Source organism: Macrobrachium rosenbergii, chromosome 3 (assembly GCF_040412425.1).
Source record: "Macrobrachium rosenbergii isolate ZJJX-2024 chromosome 3, ASM4041242v1, whole genome shotgun sequence".
In the NCBI taxonomy this organism is placed as follows: Eukaryota; Metazoa; Arthropoda; class Malacostraca; order Decapoda; family Palaemonidae; genus Macrobrachium; species Macrobrachium rosenbergii.
Genome location: NC_089743.1, coordinates 53,824,692 through 53,849,691, shown reverse-complemented (window position 1 = coordinate 53,849,691; position 25,000 = coordinate 53,824,692). Strand labels below are relative to the sequence as shown.

The window sequence follows — 25,000 nt, the reverse complement described above, 5'->3', positions numbered from 1 at the left end:
CCGACAACCAAGCAAGAACAAGAACCTTGATTAGGAAATTAACTTTCTTCACCAAACTGACCTAAGGTGAGTTGGCGACTGATGAATAGCCTCGTGGAAAAAACTCGGATAAGTAACTGCGAAGGGAAGAGCACATAATGAAATAACCCTCATCTGGTCTCTATAAAATCTGCTTCACCCTACGTCCATCAGCTTACGCCCCCTTTCTGTCTAGTAAACTTCGGGGAATGAGAAAGAATGGAATGAATGTGAGAAGGAGGAATGCGAGTAAATCAAGGCGAAAGGGATGTACAGTAGAGGCGTAGGAATAGAAGATGATGAAAGTGGCGAAGGGAACGTCACAAACGAGAGGGCTAAAGGTGAAAGGGCATAGCAGAAGAGAGTAGGAACGAAAAGAGACTCTCCAGTCGCAGCTCTTGTCGAAGAAGTGAGAAAATATTATTATGAAAGAACAACAAAAACAAACAAGTCTTCACTAACCAAGTTGTCAGGTGCGCTTTGATAGACAGTTATGGGAAAAAATCTGGGTGATGGTAGGTCTATCAGAAATGACAGGAGGGGAAGAGTTCTTGAGAAATAATGAGGGGTTGTGCCTACGGGGAAAGGCTTAGGAGACCCCTGGATGTCACGCCTAAGACAAAGTGGATCGAAGGATCCATCAAGTAGTAATAGGGGTAATATGAAATGGCGGTAATTTCTTAGCTTACCCTCGCGACTTTGCTCATGGAAAAACAAGCTATAAATCACTGTTATTAGCCTCATCTTGCAAACAAGTAAATTAATATCTTTGTGAAAAATTTGGATGTAAAATAAAGCGAAAGGTACGCCTTAACAGAAATAAATATCTCACAGGACGGATGACAGGATTTAAATTATTATGTCAAATGCGCGTGAGGGGTAGGGCTGTCAGTGTACCTCACGCGGTGCACTGCAGGAGTTACTTGAGGGTCTTTTCTGTGTCCCTTTGGCCCCTAGCTGCAACCCCTTTCATTCCTTTCACTGCACCTCCGCTCGTGTTGTCTTTCTTTCAACATACTCTCCACCCTTTCTTAACAATTGTTTCAACATTATTTTCAGTGCTGAAGGACCCCACAGGTCCCAGCTCTTGGCCTTTGGCCTAAATCTTGTACTCCAGTTCCAATTATGGAAAACGAGCAACAGAGGCAAGGGACTGGCCAGTGCCTACAGAAAAGGAAATTCACGTACTTAGGATCAGTGCCTAAGGCCCTTATCCATTCAAGTGATACCGGAGTAGCCAGGTAGCGGATGCTAATGCCGCAACAGATAGACAAATGCTCTTCAACAAAACCTCCCGTCTAAGATATTTACTAGCATCCACAGTTCACAGGAACAGTAGAGTCGTGCGCCAGTGAAAATCTATCACGGCCTGAGGAAGGCATAATCTTGTGACCCATAGATTGTAAGCCGCCCTGATACCTCTGAACTACCACGATCAAACACATATCAGTAAGACTAATCGATGAAGTAAGATAAACGTAATTCCGTTTGGTTCTGAATTTCAGATGTGATAGCCTCTTTTGATAATATGGATCTGTGCCTCGTCAATAGAAGATAGAACTAAAGTTGATAATCAAACTTAAAATCTGGCTCACATTTCACGTTTGCTACCCCTGGGAAAAGAATATGCACTAAATAAATGTAAAATATAATCTTTTACGATTTTATGATATAGATTTTAAAAGGAAATAAGCATTTTTTCCTAACACGAAGAATTCTATATGGTTTCTTATGCAAATATTCCTAGCACATTTTATCATGAAATTGTTGGCGATGAAAAGTCACATTATCCTCTTCAAAATAATTTTACGAAACCTTTCGTATTTCATTCTAAATCCAACGATATTTGTTAATCTGTTCAGCATAATGAGAAAAAAATATATATGAAAAATGTATTTGCAATCGTCTTGAGACAGATGAGACGATATGAGGCCCAAGAGAAATGGCGGAACAAAAGATAAATCAACTTTCTTGTGGCACTCACGTTTCTGTGACAGGTCATTACGGCAAAAAAAAAAAAAAAAAAGTTTCTCTTATTCTTAACAAGATTCGCCAGTATCATTTGTAGGTCACATTAAGATTTGCAACAAACATAAAGAAAATTATCTAAATTATAGGTCACATTGATAATTATAAATAAGTATAAAGACGATTATGCAAATTATATTAGGCTCTTTAAATGGCAGTAAAATTAGAAGATATTGCCAGCAACCATTCAGTCATTAAATCAGCACTACTCAAGGAATGAATATGTAATGTTTATCTTTATGCTTTAATGCTTTATGATTTTTCAGCTTATTCTGTGTTAAAGTAATTTTCTAAAGCTCCGCGGCTGTTAATGGGATTAACTCTGGCTGTTACCTCGTGAAAGGAAGGATAATCTGGAGAGCCTGAACCGAAGCTTCTTAGATTAGAAGCCTACCATCTGGACCTTGCCTCGAGGTGTGGAAGCGATGGGTCACTGTTCTTGACATCCTAAACATAATCCCGGGCGAACTGTGTGTTTCCAACTTAGGCTGAAGAGATTTTGAACAGCTGAATTGTATTTCTTTGCGGCCTTTTTTCAATGTCCCTTTATATTTATCCCTTCGACAAGAACATGGTTTGAAGTATTTTTACAATTCCAGCGAAGAAGGATGTTGACAAAGTGCGCTATTAATACAATCTGTTGTTCTGTGCTTACAGATACGATTGTAGGTGAAACCGCTACATTTTATGAGCTTTTCTATCGTTTCTATATTTATCCCGCCAACAAGAAAGTTATTTTAAGCATTTTTAGTGCCAGTGGATAAGTATATTTACAAAGAACGCCATTAATCTATATGATGTGCTGTGAATTGCAAATGGAATTGTAAGTAAGATTACTATGTTTTCCGAGTTTTTCTATTACGTCTTTTGCAGGCGTTTTGTTTTTCGAAAGTTAACTAACACCTTTCCAGTAAATTCACTCTTGAAATCGCCTTTCCACGCTCGTGTATCTCGGTGTGCAAACTATACGAAACAAACCTACGAGTGTTGAACATACACAATAAGGTTGCATAAAACAGAATGACCATGTGCGAAGGAAGAGTGTTAGAAAAAATAAATCGATGGAAGTAATTGGATACTATATCAGTACTCAAATACCTGTTAATACACAATTCAGAAAAAGCAATAATAATAATAATAATAATAATAATAATAATAATAATAATAAAAGCCGAGTGGACCTTTATTAAAGCCGAGTGGACCTTTCTTGTTTGTCTGCCCCGGGTGTGGGCGGGCCAGGTAGGGGATCGGGATGGTATAGGGGAGACTTGACACATCCACCCTCCTCCTGCAAACCTGTTTGTCCACCCCTGGGGGGGCGGGGTAGGTAGGTGATCGGGAGGGTAGGGGAGATATGTCACATCCACTCTCCTCCTGCAAACCTGTTTGTCTGGCCCGGGTGGTGGTGAGGTAAGTAGGTGATCGGGAGGGTAGGGGAGACATGACGAGCAGCGCCGGGTTCCAGCACAGCATAGCGCGCGCCATCAGATTCGTCATAATAATAGAGGAAACAATCTACATTAAGTAATCGTGAGTGTGCCTGAGTGTGAGGAAGTTTCTGAATACCAATTAACGTGCATCTGTTTTACTTGAAAAAACCGCTATGTTATCTGTAAAGTTCAATTCACTTATAACACGAGAGATATAATAGGTTTCGGATGCAGTGTAATCTTTCCGTATCAGAGTCTTACTTATGCACTAAAAATCTCATTATATTACCTATTCAGTGTGTTCGGGAAATTAAGAGAGAGAGAGAGAGAGAGAGAGAGAGAGAGAGAGAGAGAGAGAGAGAGAGGTGGGGAACTTTGTGTTGGTAGATATATATTTGCACCATCATCTACCCATAGAGGAGGTTGCTGATGAATTGCATTGTATATAAAGTACATAAATACTAACTCATGGCTAAATAAAATATCTTTTTTTTCGATCTAGTTTTAACGACCAAGCTTGAAGCAATATTATTTTTAAGAGAACTCAAAACAAAGATTGTGAAAATCCATGGTAAAAAGGGATTTGTAATACCAAGTTTCCGAAAACAGTAGCTATATGGTTACCTGGAGTTAAGGCTTAGCTAGCAGACAACCAATAGCTGCAACGATGCCCAGTCAATTATCAAGCAAAGCATAATAGAAATGAAGGGTATTTTAGCCTTTACATGACAAATGAAATATGCAGGATACGTTAGGTAACTGTACATGTCTATAAATAGTTTTATGTACCCTTTTAAGCTTTGAATTATTCCCAGTATCTTACACTTTTCTATTCTGCAACGAACATGGTATGTTCACAGAATGTTGCGATGCTAATCAAGCATTTAAAACTATTTTTGATATGACCGTATGGAGAATTTCAGGTTATACACGATTAATATTCAACTTTTGGAACATGTATTTCATTACAAAAATTGCATATTGACTTAATTTTGGTGCTTTTGTTTTCAGGTGTATACTGCAATGCGTCCTGGGATACCTTATACTGCTGGCCACCAACGGAGGCAGGAGTGACCGCCAAGGAATCGTGTGCGAATGTGTTCATAGATTTTCCCGATCTCCTCAACTATCCTGATGGTGAGTGTCTGTAGGCATTAGATTGTTTTACAGTATATCTAGAGGATAAAAGAAGTTTTTATGTAACAGATACAATTACATATATACATGCTCATATGCACACTAACACATTCAAAAGTTGTTACTTATATTCCTTTCTTATATATATATATATATATATATATATATATATATATATATATATATATATATATATATATATATATGCATATATATACATATATATATACATATATATATATATATATATACATATATATATATATATATATATATATATATATATATATATATATATATATATATATATATATATATATATATACATATATATATATATATATATATATATATATATATATATATATATATATATATATATATATATATATATATATATATATATATATATATATATATATATATATATATATATATATATATATATATATATATATATATATATATATATATATATATATATATATATATATATATATATATATATATATATATATATATATATATATATATATATATATATATATATATATATATATATATATATATATATATATATATATATATATGTATATATATGTATAAATATGTATATATATATATATATATATATATATATATATATATATATATATATATATATATATATATATATATATATATATATATATATATATATATATATATATATATATATATATATATATATGTATATATATATATATATATATATATATATATATATATATATATATATATATATATATATATATATATATATATATATATATATATATATACATATATATATATATATATATATATATATATATATATATATATATATATATATATATACATATATATATATATATATATATATATATATATATATATATATATATATATATATATATATATATCGGAGAAAAGAATATAAGCAACAACTTCTGAAAAAGAATAGGTTATTCAACACCGAAGTAAATAGAAAGAGAAAAGTTAATAATAAAATATATATATATACAGTATATATATGTGTATATAGTTATTTGTTTATTTATTTATACAGATATCTGGAGGAAGTCAAAGAAATAAGAAAATTATTAATGGAATAAAGGAAATTGCTTGATGTCTAGTTTCCGGACAAATATAAAAATAAAATCATTAACACAAAATTATTATTTGTTGATTGGCGTATATCTTACATAAACCAATTAAAAATGATTGGTTGATATATATCGCACACTTGTTCCACATCATTAAAAGTCATCGGCACCGGAAAAGTAGTTGTTGAAATTATTAATATAATAAGCATGAGAGAAATTGCCAATCAGGAAGCAACATTCCAATATATACACTTTCATATAATCATTTCAAACCATATAAAATCACACTATAAAGCTCTGGTAAAACTAAAACACTATTATTATTATTATTATTATTATTATTATTATTATTATTATTATTATTATTATTATTATTATTCAGAAGATGAACCCTATTCATATAGAACAAGCCCACAGGGGCCACTGACTTGAAATTCAAGCTTCCAAAGAATATGCTGTTCATTAAATAGAAGTAACAAAAGTTAATTGGGAATACAGAAAGAAGAGATTACTTATTAAAAAAGAAAAAAATAAATAAATTAACAAACTGGTAAATAGATAAAAGTGTATGTAAATTTTTAAAATGGAAGGAGAATTGAACTAGTATAGTGATACATTGCAACAGGAAATGAACCTCAGTACATAATGCAAAAGACGAACTTCTTAATCTGATATAAAAACCCCACTGAATTAAAAACAATAACTTTTCGAAGAATTTATGGAGAAGATTCATTAGCCTCCTCAAGGTAAGAGAAACTGGTAGAGAAAAAGGGGAGAGTCGATGAAATATCAAGGCATCTGAAAGGATAAAAGGAACTTAGAATAGAAAATAGCATGTGAAGCGAATAAAGTCTTTCATATTTTGAAAGGATTTCGAGAGCGTACGAAAGTAAATGGGCAGATTTGAATAATACTGTTGCAGCAAGGCATAATATACAGTATATTTGATAATGTTTGAAGAAAGGACAGTTGAGGATAACGAGAAGATATTTAGAAAACTAATTATCACACTGCTAGATATTACACTATGGTGATGAGGGTGTAACTGAGTAGTTGACAAGACCCTCTATGGTATGTCTGCTTAAGAAAACGATTCCACAAAAACAGACCAAAGAAATTGTTCTAGGCAAGAGTTGCAATAATTATAAAGACATGTAATAGATTACAAGTACGTTCAAATTCATTCACCACTCTGCACTTCTCAGTACTACCACCAGTTGATAGTGTATCACCCCAAACATCAGCAATTCACACTCCATTCATGACCATTCATCATATTCTGTAAACTTGCACATTCAACTGACTTTTACCAGTACGTTGTCCTTGTCTATGACCAGTTTTACCTAAAAGTTGCCCACCACAAAATAAAAGGGGAAATAGTCTCCCTTTTCTCATTTCTCCTTTCTAACAATTTGTGTATGTGTGTATGTGTGTGTGTATGTGTGTGAGAGAGAGAGAGAAAGAGAATAATGCAACGTCTTCATTTCACCTTTTTTCTAAGAGAGAGAGAGAGAGAGAGAGAGAGAGAGAGAGAGAGAGAGAGAGAGAGAGAGAATAATGTAATTTCTTCGTTTCACCTTTTTTAAGAATAATTTGAGGGAACAACCTCATCGAAGGACCGGAAGTTCGCGAGCAGAATCGCTGCACCCCTCACCTCCAATATAAGACTTTGACCCTGTCACCAACATCCCATAGGAGGCTATTTCAATTACCCCTCGGATAATAGTCCTCGTCGTAAAACGTTTACTTCGAGTAGTCAGTCTCGATGATAAAGTTATCGATCACTTTCAGAATTCCAATCAAGTGATCCGATTGGCTGTCTCTGGAGATCATTATCCAGGTAGTCTCTTTTTTTTTTTTTTATAATGACGAGGGGAATGAGACTGCTGGCTTAAAAGAAGCATTTGCTCTGTCGGACCCAGTAGCCTGTGATGGGGTCGTGGCTTGCATAAGTCTTCGTCTATGCTTTGTAAGTGAAGAGAGCATGTAATTTTTTTTACGCGTGGAGAGATATATATATATATATATATATATATATATATATATATATATATATATATATATATATATATATATATATATATATATATATATATATATATATAATATCATGAAACTACAAATGTCGCTTAATATCAAATTCACGCTACCTCAGGAATATCTCCGATGGAGAATTGTCGCCGAAGGGGAATTTATATAAGTGATAAATGAATTGGTATCGTCGGGACACGAACCCTTGACACGAAACCTATTCAGCGATTCCAGTAGACGCTACCCACTGATTCAGTGGGCAGCGTCTACTGGAGTTGCTGAGGTTTTCGTGTCAAGGGTTCGTGTCCCGACGATACCAACTCATTTATCACTTATATAAATTCCCTTCGGCGACAATTCTCATCGGAGATATTCGGAAGATTAAGCGACATATTCATGATTGTATATAAATTGATATTCCGACATTTAGCTTCATGATTGTATATAAATCACGATTGTGATAAAAATTTTCATATATATATACATATACATATATATACAGTATATATATATATATATATATATATATATATATATATATATATATATATATATATATATATATATATATATATATATATATATATATATATATATATATATATATATATATATATATATATATATATATACAGTATATATATATATATATATATATATATATATATATATATATATATATATATATGTTTATTACTAAAAGGACCTCATTCAAACTGGATGATATCTAATGGAATATTTAATCAGAAAAAGTTACAAGCTTTCTTGGACAAACAGTCCACGTTATCAAGTATCCGTACAGTCCGACGTCTGATTACAATGCCTTATGTTCTGCAGGTGTTGTTTGCTTCACTCTTTACATGATTTGCCAGTTTCGCCATAGTACCCTTCACAGTCTAGCCACGCTGCCATATATACCCCCCCTCTAATCTCTTCCCCCTCTACCGACTTTTTGTTTCTAACTATTTTATTTCTAATGGTGTTTTTATAGCTGCCTATCAATTTGAAATTGTCTAGCTTTCTGTTAATGGGTGCAATAGAGTTGTTGTCCGGGACTGTAATTATTTTCTTCCCTACCGAATATTCCTTTTCTATCCTTTCCCTCTCCCCAAAATGGTTTTTCCTTGCCTTGATGTGTGCCCACTCCCACCAATACTTAGGGTAGCCTAATCTAAAACTCTCCCTCGGGTAATCCAGCTCTTCGTCTAAAAATTCGGGACTGCAAATCCTATAAGCCCTGATGGCCAACCCTGTCATTACTCCTATTTTTATTTCTTTCCTATGATGTGGAGAACCTATGTATGTATGAAGTGGTGTGTGTCTTCTTCCTAAATACCTTGAATTTTAAATTCTCCCCTTCCCTCTTAACCAGGACATCCAAGAAAGGAATTTCTCCATGTACGGATACTTGATAATGTGGACTGTTTGTAAAATAAAGCTTGTAAATTTTCTGAATACATACTCCATTAGATACCATCCGGTTTGAATGAGGTCCTTTTAGTAATTCTACTAATGCACAGAACAATATATATATATATAATATATATATATATATATATATATATATATATATATATATATATATATATATATATATATATATATATATTATATATATCGGGGGAGCTGGGAAAACACACACACACACACACACACACACACATATATATATATATATATATATATATATATATATCATATATATCTGATATATATATATATATGTTCCACATATTATATTGATATATATATATATATATATATATATATATATATATATATATATATATATATATATATATATATATATATATATATATATATATATATATATATATATATATATATATATATATATATTTATATTTATTATATATATATATATATATATATATATATATATATATATATATATATATATATATATATATATATATATATATATATATAGTATAGCTGGGGAAAACATGCTGGTATGCAAGCAGTTAGCTTGCCCAGGTAATTCCTTGGGTGCAGTTGCCCTCAGGTTCCATATTCTCTTATGACTTGTAGGTCTTAGTGGGCATATATATGCCTTTCAATTGATAAGACCTGGGTTCGATCTGATGTGAGTCAGAAATTTATTTCTGTTCCACACGTGATATATATATATATATATATATATATATATATATATATATATATATATATATATATATATATATATATTATATTTAATATTAAATCTCTGTTTCAAAGTAAAATTCTTTGCTTTTGGCATGGAATCAACTGTCTTGTTAGTTTCAGTATAACTTAACAGGAATAGTTATTAGTTTGCATAATGCTTGATTTTATGTCATTGCCTGAAGCGTTGTTATGATGGTATACTTTGATAAATCTCTGGCCAAGTGTCTGTCTTTGCTTCTTTATCGAAAACGTATGTATGTATGTATATATATATCTATATTATATGTATATATGAATATCAATAACTCACAAATAAGTAAAAAAATTTCTGTAATGTGTTCCTGTGCATTAATTATGAGCAAAACATGATCTGAATTCCAATGGCATTCAAATTACGTGGTTTTAAAAATCATGATAATTATGTTACCATCACTCATGACAGGCTTAATGAGACGGAAGAGGGGGAAAATTCACTAATGAGCTTATAGACAATGCTGAACTGACAGTACAACGTTAAAAATAGCCAAATACAGGTCTTAATGCAGACATTATCAGGAGTCTAATAAATTTTTCATTGCTTATCAGGAAGTATAAGTTCATATACATAGGCACGCGTGCATATTGCACTTTTAATATAAAATCTCTGTTTCAAAGTACACATAAACTTTTGGCAGTGGAAGCAACTGTCTGTTAGTTTCAGTATAACCTAACAGGAATAATTATATAGTTTGCATAATGCTTGATTTTATGTATATATAGCGTTATTATGATGGTATATATGATAAATCTATGGCCAAGTGACTGTCTTTGCTTGTGTATGAAAACGTATGTATGTATGTATACATACACACATACATACATACATATATATACATATATATATATATATATATATATATATATATATATATATATATATATATATATATATATGTATATGTGTATGTGTGTGTGTGTATGTGTGCGCGCACGTTTATTCGTGAGCATGCACGCGTGCCTATGTACGAACTTATAATTCCTGATAAGTAATGAAAAATCTATTAGACTCCTGATTATGCCAGTATTAAGACCTATGTTTGGCTATTTTTAACGTTGCACTGTCAGTTCAGCATTGTCCATAAGCTCATTAGTGAGTGACCCCGTGTTCCGTCTCATTAAGCCTGTCATGAGTGATGGTAACATAATTATCATGATTTTTAAAACCACGTAATTTGAATGCCATTGGAATTCAGATCATGATTTGCTCATAATTACAGCACAGGAAAACATTACAGAAATTTTTTGACTTATTTGTGAGTTATTGATATTCATTTCATATATATATATATTTATATATATATATATATATATATATATATATATATATATATATATATATATATATATATATATATATATATATATATTATATATATATATATATATTGATTATTATAACTTTTGTACGTGATTCATTTATCACCTGTGGTTATGTGGATATATATATATATATATATATATATATATATATATATATATATATATATATATATATATATATATATATATATATATATATATATATATATATATATATATATATACACATACATACATACATACATATATTTTCGATACAGAAACAAAGACAGACACTTGGCCACTGATTTATTACGGTATACCATCATAATAACACTTCATTCAGTAGCATAAAATCAAACATTTTTTAAGCAAATAATTATTCCTGTTAGGTTATATTGAAACTAAGAGGACAGTTGCTTCCAATGCCAAAAGGAAAGAATTTTACACTGAGACAGAGGTTTAATATCAGGAGCAATGTCTACTCATTAGGCGGAGATGATGAGGAGCATTTGTTGACGTAATTTAAGAACTGAATATAAAATGTAGATTAAATTATTGTGATAAATGAAGTGGAAACGTTTTTTCCTACTTTTTTAGTTTCAAAAACATTAATAAAGTTATAGCATATCATTCCCTTTATTGGCTTTCCTTCTAAATTTCCTTATTGCTAGCCGTTTTTATTCAACTTAAAAGCACATTTCGTCGAAGATAATGTTACATGGCATTTTTTTTAATTCATGAATTTTTCAACATTTAAAAGAAAAGTAACTAAATTTTCTGTATATATATCAGCTGCTGATTTCCTATAACTTATCCTCGTTAGTTCACGTTGATATTTCCTAACTTTTACACTTAGTTTGTGGTCCATTCGATGACAACAGATAAAGCCTGAATAAAGTATAATCTAAAATCTAAAATGCGAACATGTGATTTTTAGCTTTAATCACCCCTACTATTCATTATAAAATGATGAGGAGTTTTACTATGAAGCTCTTTCAAGTTTATGTCATCTCTCAACATTCGGAAAGTTTATCTGGAGAAAAGTCTAAACACAGTCATACCATGTTTCTCCAATTAGTGTAGATTTTATTTCGATAACAAAAGGGCAGTGTCAGCTATCAAAAGGCTCTTCACGTTTAGAAAAAAGGAAACGGAATTAAATGCCGCAAAAGGAAATCCGAAAAGGATTTTTCTTCAATCATTTCTTCATGAAGATTCAGTTGTTTCCATCCAAACTTATCGAGAAGATTCCTTCCTCGCCATTTCTTCTTGAAAAATATAAAAGGTTAAATACCTTTAGTTTGATGATTTACGTGGCAAAAAATTTCCATCGAAAGTGCTCTCTCTCTCTCTCTCTCTCTCTCTCTCTCTCTCTCTCTCTCTCTCTCACACACACACACACACACACACACACACACACACACACAATCACAAACACACGCACAGACACAAAATAAAGTTTAAACACCTATAGGTTAATGATTGACATGGCAAAAAATACCCATCTAAAGTGCTCTCTCTCTCTCTCTCTCTCTCTCTCTCTCTCTCTCTCTCTCTCTCTCTCTCTCTCTCTCTCTCACACACACACACACACAGTCACAAACACACGCACGAACACCAAATAAATCTTAAACACCTATAGGTTAATGATTGACATGGCAAAAAATACCCGTCTATAGCTCTCTCTCTCTCTCTCTCTCTCTTCCACACACAATCACAAACACACGCACAAACGCAAAATAAAGTTCAAACACCTATAGGTTAATGATTGACATGGCAAAAAATACCCGTCTAAAGTCTCTCTCTCTCTCTCTCTCTCTCTCTCTCTCTCTCTCTCTCTCTCTCTCTCACACACACATACACACAATCACAAACGCACGCACAAACACAAAATAAAGTTGAAACACCTATAGGTTAATGATTGACATGGCAAAAAATACCCATCTAATGTTCTCTCTCTCTCTCTCTCTCTCTCTCTCTCTCTCTCTCTCACCTACATGCTGTTAGCGCTGCTTTTCACCTTACTTCACAAAAGCGAATTTGTCTTCCAAGCAAATCCATTAGGTGATATTGCAGTTCGATTGGTATATCCTTTCCCTAACGTACCATAGACCTGGCACCATACCATCCTTCACTCCTTGTCTAACTCTTTTTACAGCGTGTGTGCGTCGGCATGACGATATATGAATATTAATATTCATAGGTGGGTTGACCGTTTTTTTACAATGTGTCTGCGTTTTAATGATAATACATGAATATTAATATTAATAGGTGGACTGTTCATTAAAAAAATCCATAATTATATCAATGACATGTATTACTGACATCATTTGGAAACTGAAAACAAAAACCTAGGAACACCTGAGGGGGTTCCTCATCAGTGTTTACTCTAAAAGATAACAGTAAGAAGCAAGTCTTTTTTTTTTTTTTTTTTTTTAGCTTTTGGTACTACTACAGTTTATTGATATAAAATTGTCGATTTTTAATGAACAACAATTTAATCCCGTCATTGTGAATGGTTTTCTTACAGCAATACATGGGTTCGAAGGTAAGCAGATTAACAGTAATGTGGTATATAGTTAATCAGATCCTGGTTAATCAGGGTCGAATGTAGTGGGGTTGGACAGGACAGAGACTGTGGCAGAGCCTTTGACTTGAAAACAATGTCAAGATGTCCGCCAGGAGATAAATAGAAGGCATATGTGTCACTTAAGATAAATCAGGTAGATAGTAAACGTTCTGATGAATAAGAATGTAAATCATTGTCCAATACTAATTTTTCATTTTTAGTTTTCTGTAAAAGAAAACTATTGTGACGGCTTTTTCTGTCCGTCCGCCCTTTTTTTGTCCGCCCTCAGAACTTAAAAACTACTGAGGCTAGAGGGCTGCAAATTGGTATGTTGATCATCCACCCTCCAGTCATCAGACATAACAAATTGCAGCCCTGTAGCCTCAGTAGTTTTTATTTTTAAGGTTAAAGTTAGCCATAATCGTACTTCTGGCACCTCTATAGGTACAAGCAACACAGGCCACCATCGGACCGTGACTGAGTTCCATGGGCCGTGGCTGAGTTTCATGGGCCGTGGCTGAATGTTTCATACAGCATTATATGCTGTACAGAAAACTCGATTGCGCCAAAGAAACTTCGGCGCATTTTTTACTTTTTTTTTTTTTAGGGAATTAAGAAAAAAAGCTCTCTCATAATATGCTGAATTAAACATGATTTGTCTGTTTTGAATAACTGCGATTCTCTTACATAATAATGTTTTACCTTTCCCATATTTATCTGTTAACCATTTTTATTTACGTATACTTCAGTTTATCCAAAGCATTATAACTACTACAACCATTTTCGTTTCCTATATAATGAAAGTACTCATACCAATACATACCTCAAAATATTATTTATGGAAAACTTTTTCCGATAATTTTTCTTTTTCAGTTTTACACTAACATCATATGATGTAAAGACTCTTCCGCTTTACTCGTTGATTTTGTGTTGCATACATAATGCAAATTGCAGCAATCTCAAAATGCTTGATTTTCCACAATATAATGTTTATATTTATCTCGATTCACTCAAATTATTCTGCGACTGATAATTGGAATAACTTATTCATGAAAGACTCACAGCAAATAACAGTGCAGCAGATGATAAATCCGTCAACTTCACCTCCCCCCCAACAACCCCTAACCCCCAGTAAACCCCTTTGTCGTTTTTTTTTTATATATGACTATTTCTGCAAAACTGAGTTTTTATCGAAGTCTGTTTGTTTTTAAGAGTAAAAAAAAAAAATAACGTAATTTGACGTCAAACAAGTGTAAGTCTGCTCACTTTTATTGATATATTTTTATTTATGTTATGAGTATATTAAACGTCATTTTCTAAAGTGTAACCTTAAAAATGAGGTGTACAGGATATATTACCAAAATATCAAACGAAATAGTCTTCTGTTTGTCGACCGGTAATAATTAACTGAAGTCAGGAAGGCGATCTGAGTAAACTAGGATAAGTAGTTATTAAGGACAGGCAAGATAAACACACACATACGCACAGACACACACACATGCACGCACATATGCTTTCCTGTCGTCCATTTTATCATGAAAAAATGTTATGTTTGACTTCCGTTGTGTTTTTCACTTTCAATTTTTGGTTAAGCTTTGTATTCCAACAAAGTATTTCATTGTAAGTGATTTTTTTTTTTTACTTTCGGTTTTTACTTCTTGTATTGTATTGCACCAATCCCATTGCATCATAAAATTAGCTCGCTTCGGCTGTATTGTCTTCCATTTCAAACACCTGATAGCCATTTTATGCAAGCCATTTTATTTCAGTTTTTACTTCCTTTTCTGATTCGACTTCTATATGGTTTCCAAGAGCTACAGACAAGTTTCTTTTTATGTTTTGTTTTCTATTTTCAAGCAGCGTTAGTCTTCTATTTTCTTTTTTTTTATCTCAATTCAAAAAAAAATACTCAGGCACTGAGTTGGGATATTTATTTTTATTTTAATGTGGTTACACTGGGCTGCAAAAGAAAGAAGATAAATACTGTATTGCAGTGTTATTAAGAATTCCGGTAATATTGTCTTTCATCAACAATTCAATCTGAAATCCCCCTTTTTGCAATGAATAGATAAAATCATTTTATCATCACGTATATTCCTTACATACATATCTCCCAGATTAGAAAGTAGTTTTATTATTATTATTATTATTATTATTATTATTATTATTATTATTATTATTATTATTATTATTATTATTAAGGACATGAACCCTGTTCATATGAAACGAGCCCACTGCTGCCATTCACTAGAAGTTGAAGCTTCCAGCGAATATGGTGTTACTTAAAGGGAAATCCTTTTCCTGCGTCACTTAAAATCGCATAAAATCTTTACATGCTTTGATCATTAACACTTTCGTTCCCTGCTTACCCAGCTGTCAAATGGAAACAGAGCCTAGAATTTGTTTGACAATACTGCATAAAAGCAATGTCAATTTTCATTAATCCCAGAAAAGGAGAAATAGCTGTTCACTTTACGAACTATGAAATCTCAAAAGTGTAGAGAATGTATTTATGTTAATTTGCATTTTAATATGTGTTTAGATGCTTCATATATCATTCTAAAAATAATATTAGACATAAAAAGTCGTTGTCTGATACAAATTACTTCGAACAGTTAAAAAATTAAGTTAAACAGATTTTATTTCGAGGTCGGAATTTTTATAATCACTATTCCATTACAGAAAATCTGCGTCACTTAGGAAACGTTACTACTAGTCAAGCATTTTTAAATATTCTCTCTTCCCTTAACATACGAAAATTATATTGATGATTATTTTTTATAAGATCTTCTTCTTCTTCTTCTTCTTCTTCTTTTAACGTGCTTTTTCCCATTTTTTTTTTTTTTTTTTTTTTTGTATGGGGTCAGCACGATGGCTTCTTTTTGAAGGACTTTGATTTGGCTTTGGGGTAGACCGTAGTCTCGATACCAACAAATAAAGACCATTACATACGCAGCACAATGTCGATGTGCATTATACAAGATTAATTCTAGCGAGAAAATACTTTAGTTTGGTGTGGCAAATAGAACTTTCCCTGGGTATCTTTAGGAAGCAAGCAAGTCATTACATTATTCAAATATATATTCTAATCGAGAATATATTTTGAACAGGGAACCAATTATACTTGATGTATGCAGTGGCAGATGGATAATATAAAAGCTCGACATTTCATCAGTAGTTGTTAATGAAAAAGACCACATTATTTATTTTGTATCTAAAATTAATATTTGATAATAATCCGTATTCATAGTGAATGGAATATCTTTAGTGAAGCCATTTGCTCTGTTACTCCACTATTTATCTTAATTTCTCATCACTGTCCCTAAAATAGGGAGGTGATTCAATTGTCCCTAAAGTCAAGACAGGATTGAATTTTACATAGTTAAAAAAAAATCCTTTAACATAATGAGAAATTTGACCCTTCCACCTCCACAACAGGTGGATAATTTAAAAAGGAAAAATCCCAATGTTCCCTAACTTCCAGCACTCGCGAAACTTCTTGTAAGAATTTCCCTTCGCAGGAACCAATCGAATTATAATTCTCTGTAGGTCGAAGCCAAAAATTTCCAGTCAGATGCACCAGATATCGGCAAAAAAATTCTAGGCAGGAATTTCGAAGCGTAAAAAATGAAAAAGTTGCATGAGCCTTCGATATCGTCAGAGATTTGGTGAATTGTTGCAGTTATGGGAAGTGATTCAATAAAATAAATATGGCCCTAACGTTAAAGGGTTTTAGGATTAATACATTTAACATTATATATATTTTTTCTGGTAACTGCTCTCTTCTTTCTGTATTTCCTATTACCTTTTGTTACTTCTTTTAAATGAGCGACATTTTCTTTGAAAGCTTGAATTCAAGTCACTTGCTCCTGTGGGCTCGTTCCATATGTATTGTTACATATATATAATTATATGTATATATATATATATATATATATATATATATATATATATATATATATATATATATATATATATATATATGTAGAAGAAGGAGATGTTGGTGCAGTCGGACCACAGAACACATCAGGTAAGGGTGTCGAAGTGAAGGTCGTTCATTAATAGGTTATACATTTATTACGCCAACGCGTTTCATAACGACATTGTTACATTCTCAAGGCTAAAAGAGAAAGAGAGAGAGAAAAAAAAACGTACAATTTAAAAATGCATGGAATATACAGTTTTTTTCTTTCAGAATCTCAACATATTATAGACATGTACATTAAAAAGGAAAGAAAAATAAAAATCAAGTAAAAGCACCTGTTAGACAAAACGCTGGGGACTGAATGACCAGAAAAGGAGACAGAAGCAACGAAGAAACCGACTCAAGCCAGATACGGTTGTGCAGAGATGTTAGTTTAACTTGGGCACTAACTGCTTAATGAATAATAATTCTAAAATGAGCAGTTCATGTAAGCTGCTTGTTTGGCCCAAAACAGAAAAGTCAGATTATTCGATATTGGCTTTACATATTTTAGCATGATTTCTGATGTTGGAAAATTCAGGATTGGACAGTCTGCAACCAGTACAATGGCTAACACCTTTATGTGAATCAGCCCTGGCCCTCAGCAATCTTTTAGTCGATCCCACGTATGTCCCCGAATTTGGGGCAAGTACATTTATACACGACTGAAGATCGCATGATTGGGCAGAGTCTATCTTTAAATTTTAAAAAGCGACCCTATTGTAAAAGGGTTTTTCGGAATGAGAATGACCTGCAACATGTTGAAATGTTTTTCTATAGCAGACTTAATATTTTTTATAAATTTGTCGTCTTGAATATATGGTATACTGGCATAAAGTTTCTCCCTCGGTACTGTACTTATAACAGGAGGATCAGATAGTTTCCTGTTTAGGAAATTTTTGCAGTATCTATAAAAGATATGAGATGGAAACCAGTTGTCGGTAAAATATTTATGTAAAAACGATACTTCTTTACGGTAAGTTTCCCATGACGAGGTTAAAGTATAAGCCCTGTGGAGGAGAGCAAAAATCGAATTAAGTTTAAAATTATAAAAGCAATTACTATAAAAATTTTAACCCAAGCCTGTAAAAGTCTTTTTCTAAAAACAGAAGTATTAAAACTATCGTTATGTCGGAACACTAGGATATCCAAAAAGGATAGTTGATCGTTTTCTTCTCTCTCTAGCATGAATTTAATATTGGGGTGTATTTTGTTATTGTACGAGATAAATCAATCTGCATGAAAAGCAGATTTGAAAAGAGCTAAGGTATCATTGACATAACGTTTATGCACAAGAGGATAAAAGCCAAGCGGGCAGTTTTCCAACATGCCCTCCTCCAGGGAGCACATGAAAATGTTGGAAAACGTGGGACCAAGAGGTGATCTCATTGCCTTCCCGTCAGCCTGTTTATATAAATCATCATTAAAAATGAAGGCAGCGTCCAGCACTGCTAACTGTAAAAGTTTCTTAAAACAGCAACTATCGTAGTTAAAGCAAGTGTCACTGGGTCCAATAAAAATCTTATCTAAAATAATCTCAATAGTTTCCTCCACAGGGACATTCGTAAAGAGGGATTCAACATCAGAACTGGTCATATATAAATCTGAATCCGGGCATAAGATATATGATTTAAATTCTTCGGAAGTCAACTGTTCCAACATAGGTACTAGATATTTTGCTAGTTTGTAGTTTGGAGCATGAATAGACGACAATATTGGTGTCATTGGTATTCCCTCTTAATGTATTTTAGGCAAACCATATAACACTCTTGACTTCTCCGTTTTGGGCCAAACAAGCAGTTTACATGAACTGCTCATTTTAGAATTATTATTCATTAAGCAGTTAGTGCCCAAGTTAAACTCACACCTCCTCTGCACACCTGTATCTAGCTTGAGTTTGTTTCTTCGTTGCTTCTCTCTCCTTTTCTGGTCATTCAGTTTCCAGCTTTTGGTCGAACAGGTGCTTTTACTTGATGTTTATTTTTCTTTGCTTCTTAATTTACAAGTCTATAATATGTTGAGACTCTAAAAGAAAAAAATTGTATATTCCATGAATTTTTAAACTGTACTTTTCTCTCTCTCTCTCTCTCTCTCTCTCTCTCTCTCTCTCTCTCTCTCTCTCTCTCTCTCTCTCTTAGCCTTGAGAATGTAACAATGTCGTTACAGGAAACTCATCGGGGTAATAATTGTATGACCTATTAATGAACGACCTTCACTTGTCACCCTTACTTGATATTATATATATATATATATATATATATATATATATATATATATATATATATATATATATATATATATATATATATATATATATATATATTATATATATATATATATATATATATATATATATATATATATATATATATATATATATATATATATATATATATATATATATATATATATATATATAATATATATAATCTTTATACAAATGTGTGTGTGATAGACAGTCGTTGATGAATTTAACATTCCCAGCTACTTTCCAGAAATGAGAGTTGACTCAACAATCACTTCGTAAATCTTAGTCTTTGATTCTACATACATCGGCCTTACCAGATTACCACCCAGACATCATACCCCAAGACTCTCCATATCATATCGTAATCATTTCTATGATAAGTTCTTACTTGTTCCATGCATGGTATATAGAAGTTATTTCTTTTATACACAAACCTCTCACCATTGTCGATTTCTTGGTAAGGAAAATTTCATCAACGTGCAGTGTTTGTATTATTATTATTATTATTATTATTATTATTATTATTATTATTATTATTATTATTATTATTATTATTATTATTATTATTTCAGCAGATGAAGCCTATTCACATGGAACAAGCACACAGGGGCCATTGACTTGAAAAATCATTCCTGTTGTTATCTGTCTTATTTTCACGATCTAAGCACCCTTCCTATGCTCCATATAATAATAATTTGTACAAATCTTACAATCACCGATCTCAGCTTTTCCTTTATGTAAAGAAACTACCTTTTCTCTGAACCTGCCCTTCGGAATTTTTTCCTCATCCTGAATTACCATACACAACCTAATCAGCCTCTTAAAATTTTACCTCCACTGTTTTCAAGCACCTCGCTCTTAATTCCTTTCCTATTATTCATGATTTAAATTGTCCTCCATACCTTCCCAACAGACTCCTCCAGAAGCATTGTCAGTTTCACATTAACCCCTTCCATTCAAGCATCATTTAGATCCCTCTCCCTTCCGTATCAAATTCTCATCAAGCAGAATCTCTTCATTTGCATATTCTATTTTAAGATCAATGTGTTCATTAACTTTTCTTTTTCCATTCTCTTTCTCACACTGCAATTTTCATTTTTCTACCCTACTACTTCCTTTCAACTGAACTTCAAACACGCCCCCTTTTTTGAAGCCCAACTTTTGTTCTCAACGCCTCACCAAGCACTTTCATGAATCCCTCATGAGAATCTATAACAGCAAACACTTATGCTGAGCGCCTAACTGCAACCTCGGACTTTGTATTCTCCCAACGTATTTTTTTTCACTTCGACGTACATATTTACACACGTATCAGAATTGTGTGGTGTGTGTGTGCGTGTCTATTTTTTTTCAGCCCAACAACGTTTCCCCTGAATGGGATTGGCCCCATGGCAAAAACAACATAACAGTCACCGATGCCTTCATATTTTAAATGTTAAGTCATGTCTGGACCTAATGCGCAACTCCTTCCATAACATTAGCCACTCACGACTCCTGCACAGATAAATCAAGCTTTTAATACCCTTGCCCCATTCACCTCTATCTTGCACCTACTCGTGGGATTCTCGACCTAACACCCTTTCATTCTTTGACGCTTTATCTCTCTCTCTCTCTCTCTCTCTCTCTCTCTCTCTCTCTCTATATATATATATATATATATATATATATATATATATATATATATATATATATATATATATATATATATATATATATATATATATATATATATATATATATACAAATATACATATATATAAATGTATGTATATGTATATATGTATATATATATTTATTTATATATATATACTGTATATATATAAATTATAAATTATATATATATATATATATATATATATATATATATATATATATATATATGTGTGTGTGTGTGTGTGTGTGTGTGTGTGTGTGTGTGTGTGTGTGTGTCTGTTTGTGTTCGTGTATACTGTATGTTTACTTTTTATCTCTACAACCCATGAGTATATACATAAATAGGTATACATATAGATTTTATTATTCACCCAAGGTTTTTCCTTTTCAGCTTATGCTTTCCGAGAATGTGACGAAAAGGGCATCTGGTTATGGGGTGGATGGACGAACTATTCCCAGTGTCTTCATGTTATCGAAAATCAGGTAAGCCAACATCACCTTTTAGAGGAGATCTACAATATTTTTACTAATAAATTAAACGTATAATTAGTTCTTTTGAAGAACATCATTTTATAGTTTTTATCTACAAACAATATCAATTTGTGATGGCTATCATATCCTGAATAGATGAATTATACCAAATGTATCATATTTTGCTCATTATTTTTATTATGGTTTACTTGAGATGGTAGTTAATTATTTCGAAGTTTTCCTATGATTAAAGTTTTGTGATGCTAATTATACTGCACGGTTATCTTCAAAATAATAAACTTTTACTCAAAAATTATGCAATTTTAAGATGAAGCACGAGCATTTCGTATGGTTTTCACGCCTGATATAGTTTTACATCTTATTATGGAGATGACCTTTATGAAGCAACTTGCTTTTTACGTTTTTGCCATTATGCATTTATGAGTTGATAATGAGAACGAGAAATTTTGCCCATAAACGACTCAAATTGTACATTTTGAATGAAATATAATTTCATTTGACGATAATGGAAACTGAATCAGTACCTTTGGACTTTTCAGCCTAATAACATTCACAAGAGCAAGGGGTTCTCATAGGTTAAGGGACTGAAAAATAAAACTACAAGCTAAGCACCACAGGGGCGAGCCCCCATATCTTGCTTTCATGGTGAAGTTAATCATCTTATGGGATGTTGTACTTTTTAATTATATCACGGATTGTTCTGTACAGTAGGATGCAGACGCACCAAAATTTAAACAAGTATACAGTATATGTATAAATATATAGATATTATATATATATATATATATATATATATATATATATATATATATATATGTATATATGTATATATATATATATATGTATATATATATATATATATATATATATATATATATATATATATATATATATATATATATATATATATATATATATATATATATATATGTATATATATATATATATATATATATATATATATATATATATATATATATATATATATATATATATATATATATATATATATATATATATATATATATATATATATATATATATATAGATATATCTGTGTGTATGTATATACACTTCTTTAAAGCTTGCCTTCACTTTCCGTTCCAGACGAATGCATCAGGTGTTGTTGAGGCTGTGAGATACATCACCTTCACTGGAGCCCTCCTCTCGCTCTTTACTCTCACCATCACAATTTTCATATTCACATATTTCAGGTAAGTGAAATTTTTGGAAAATTCGTTCCCTCTAAAGTTGGTAGTTAGATACTAGCCTGAAAGAGTTAATGTTACTTTTGATATACACGTAGATTTATGAAATGTGTGTTGAGCTGGCTATCCTTTATGGAAGGTATGTCTAGATGTTGTGATCAAATGAAATAGTACAGGTTGCAACTTTATAAGTGAATTACTTGTCCAAGTATATGAGGCAACATAAGAACAGAAAAGTATAATGTTTGGAGATACGCAAAAGTATATTGTAAAACCTTTAGCCTAGGTGAAAGAATGGAACATCGTGTTTTGAAACAGTTCGGTCATGTGGAAAAAACGGATTATGACAGATTGTGAAAAGTGTGCACAGTTCAGAAATAGTGGGAGTGGTAGGAGGAGGGAAAGTCTTGAGAAAGGCTGGATTGCTGGCATGGAAAAGATTTTAGAATAGAGGGGAGTACACTTTCCACTTCCATGTTAATATCATTCTTATATCCCTTGGAGGCTGAGGCCCGTCCATTCTAATATCTTTCCAGGCCATCTATACAGCATTTCTTAAAACTTTCCCTCCTCCTACCCCTCCCACTGTTTCAGAATTATATACACTATTCGCCATCCATCGTAATCCATTCTTTCCACATGCCCGAACTATCTCAAAACACGATGATCTATCTTTGCACCTACGCTAAAAGTTCTGCAGTTTCTTTTGTACACCTATAAATTTTGTACTTTTTCATTCTTCTGTTGCTTCATATATACTGAGGCAAGCAATTAAAAAAATCTTTCAAGTTTCAACTTGTATTACTTCATTTGATGTCAACATGTAACACTCCTTGTATACATTTCTGAGTATATGAAAAGTTGCAATTAATCTTCTAGACTTCTATCTAATCGTGGTAAACACTGGGCACAGCCATATTTATCATTATTTATTTCTCTAGCATGTTGCAAGCAACGAGATTCGTAAACGATATACAGTTTATAATCAAAAGTGAAGATTACACCTGAGCTTTGAAAAACATCGTTTTCCCAAATGTCAATGAAAAATATTACAAGAAGAAATTTTTATAACAGCAAATCTGAAGATTGTAATAACAAAGGCCGTTCACGTTACGAACGTAGATTTGAAAATCAGTGAGTGCAGAGGTTAATTTCAATAAGAAAAACCAGAATCTTTTGTGGCATCTCGAGCGAATCTCTTGTAAGTCAATGGCGGCATTTAATACAAGGAGGAACCGGTAATGAGCGCAGCTTTACTTTTAAGAGATCCTTTTGCTGTTCTTTTGTGGACGAAAGAAAATTGATGGCAGCCTCAAGCGAACTATATCTCAAATTCTTTGTATGGTTATCCTCACTTCAGATCCCTTACATATATATATATATATATATATATATATATATATATATATATATATATATATATATATATATATATATATATATATATATATCATATGATGTTCCCATATATGTCATGTGTATGTGTACACACACACACACACACACACACATCACATATATGTCATGCGTGTATGTGTACACACACACACACATACATATATATATATATATATACGAGTATATATAT

General features: G+C 32.0%; 1 protein-coding gene across 1 annotated transcript in view; it reads left to right on the top strand.

Annotated features, from left to right (window-relative positions):
- Positions 1-25,000, top strand: part of LOC136855681 (corticotropin-releasing factor receptor 1-like) — a 383,811-nt gene that overhangs the window by 190,546 nt on the left and 168,265 nt on the right. Inside the window, exons 3-5 of the mRNA XM_067132987.1 lie at positions 4,488-4,613; positions 22,104-22,195; positions 23,312-23,418. Of these exons, the coding sequence (XP_066989088.1) occupies positions 4,488-4,613; positions 22,104-22,195; positions 23,312-23,418 (325 nt within the window). The remainder of the gene's footprint in view (positions 1-4,487; positions 4,614-22,103; positions 22,196-23,311; positions 23,419-25,000) is intronic.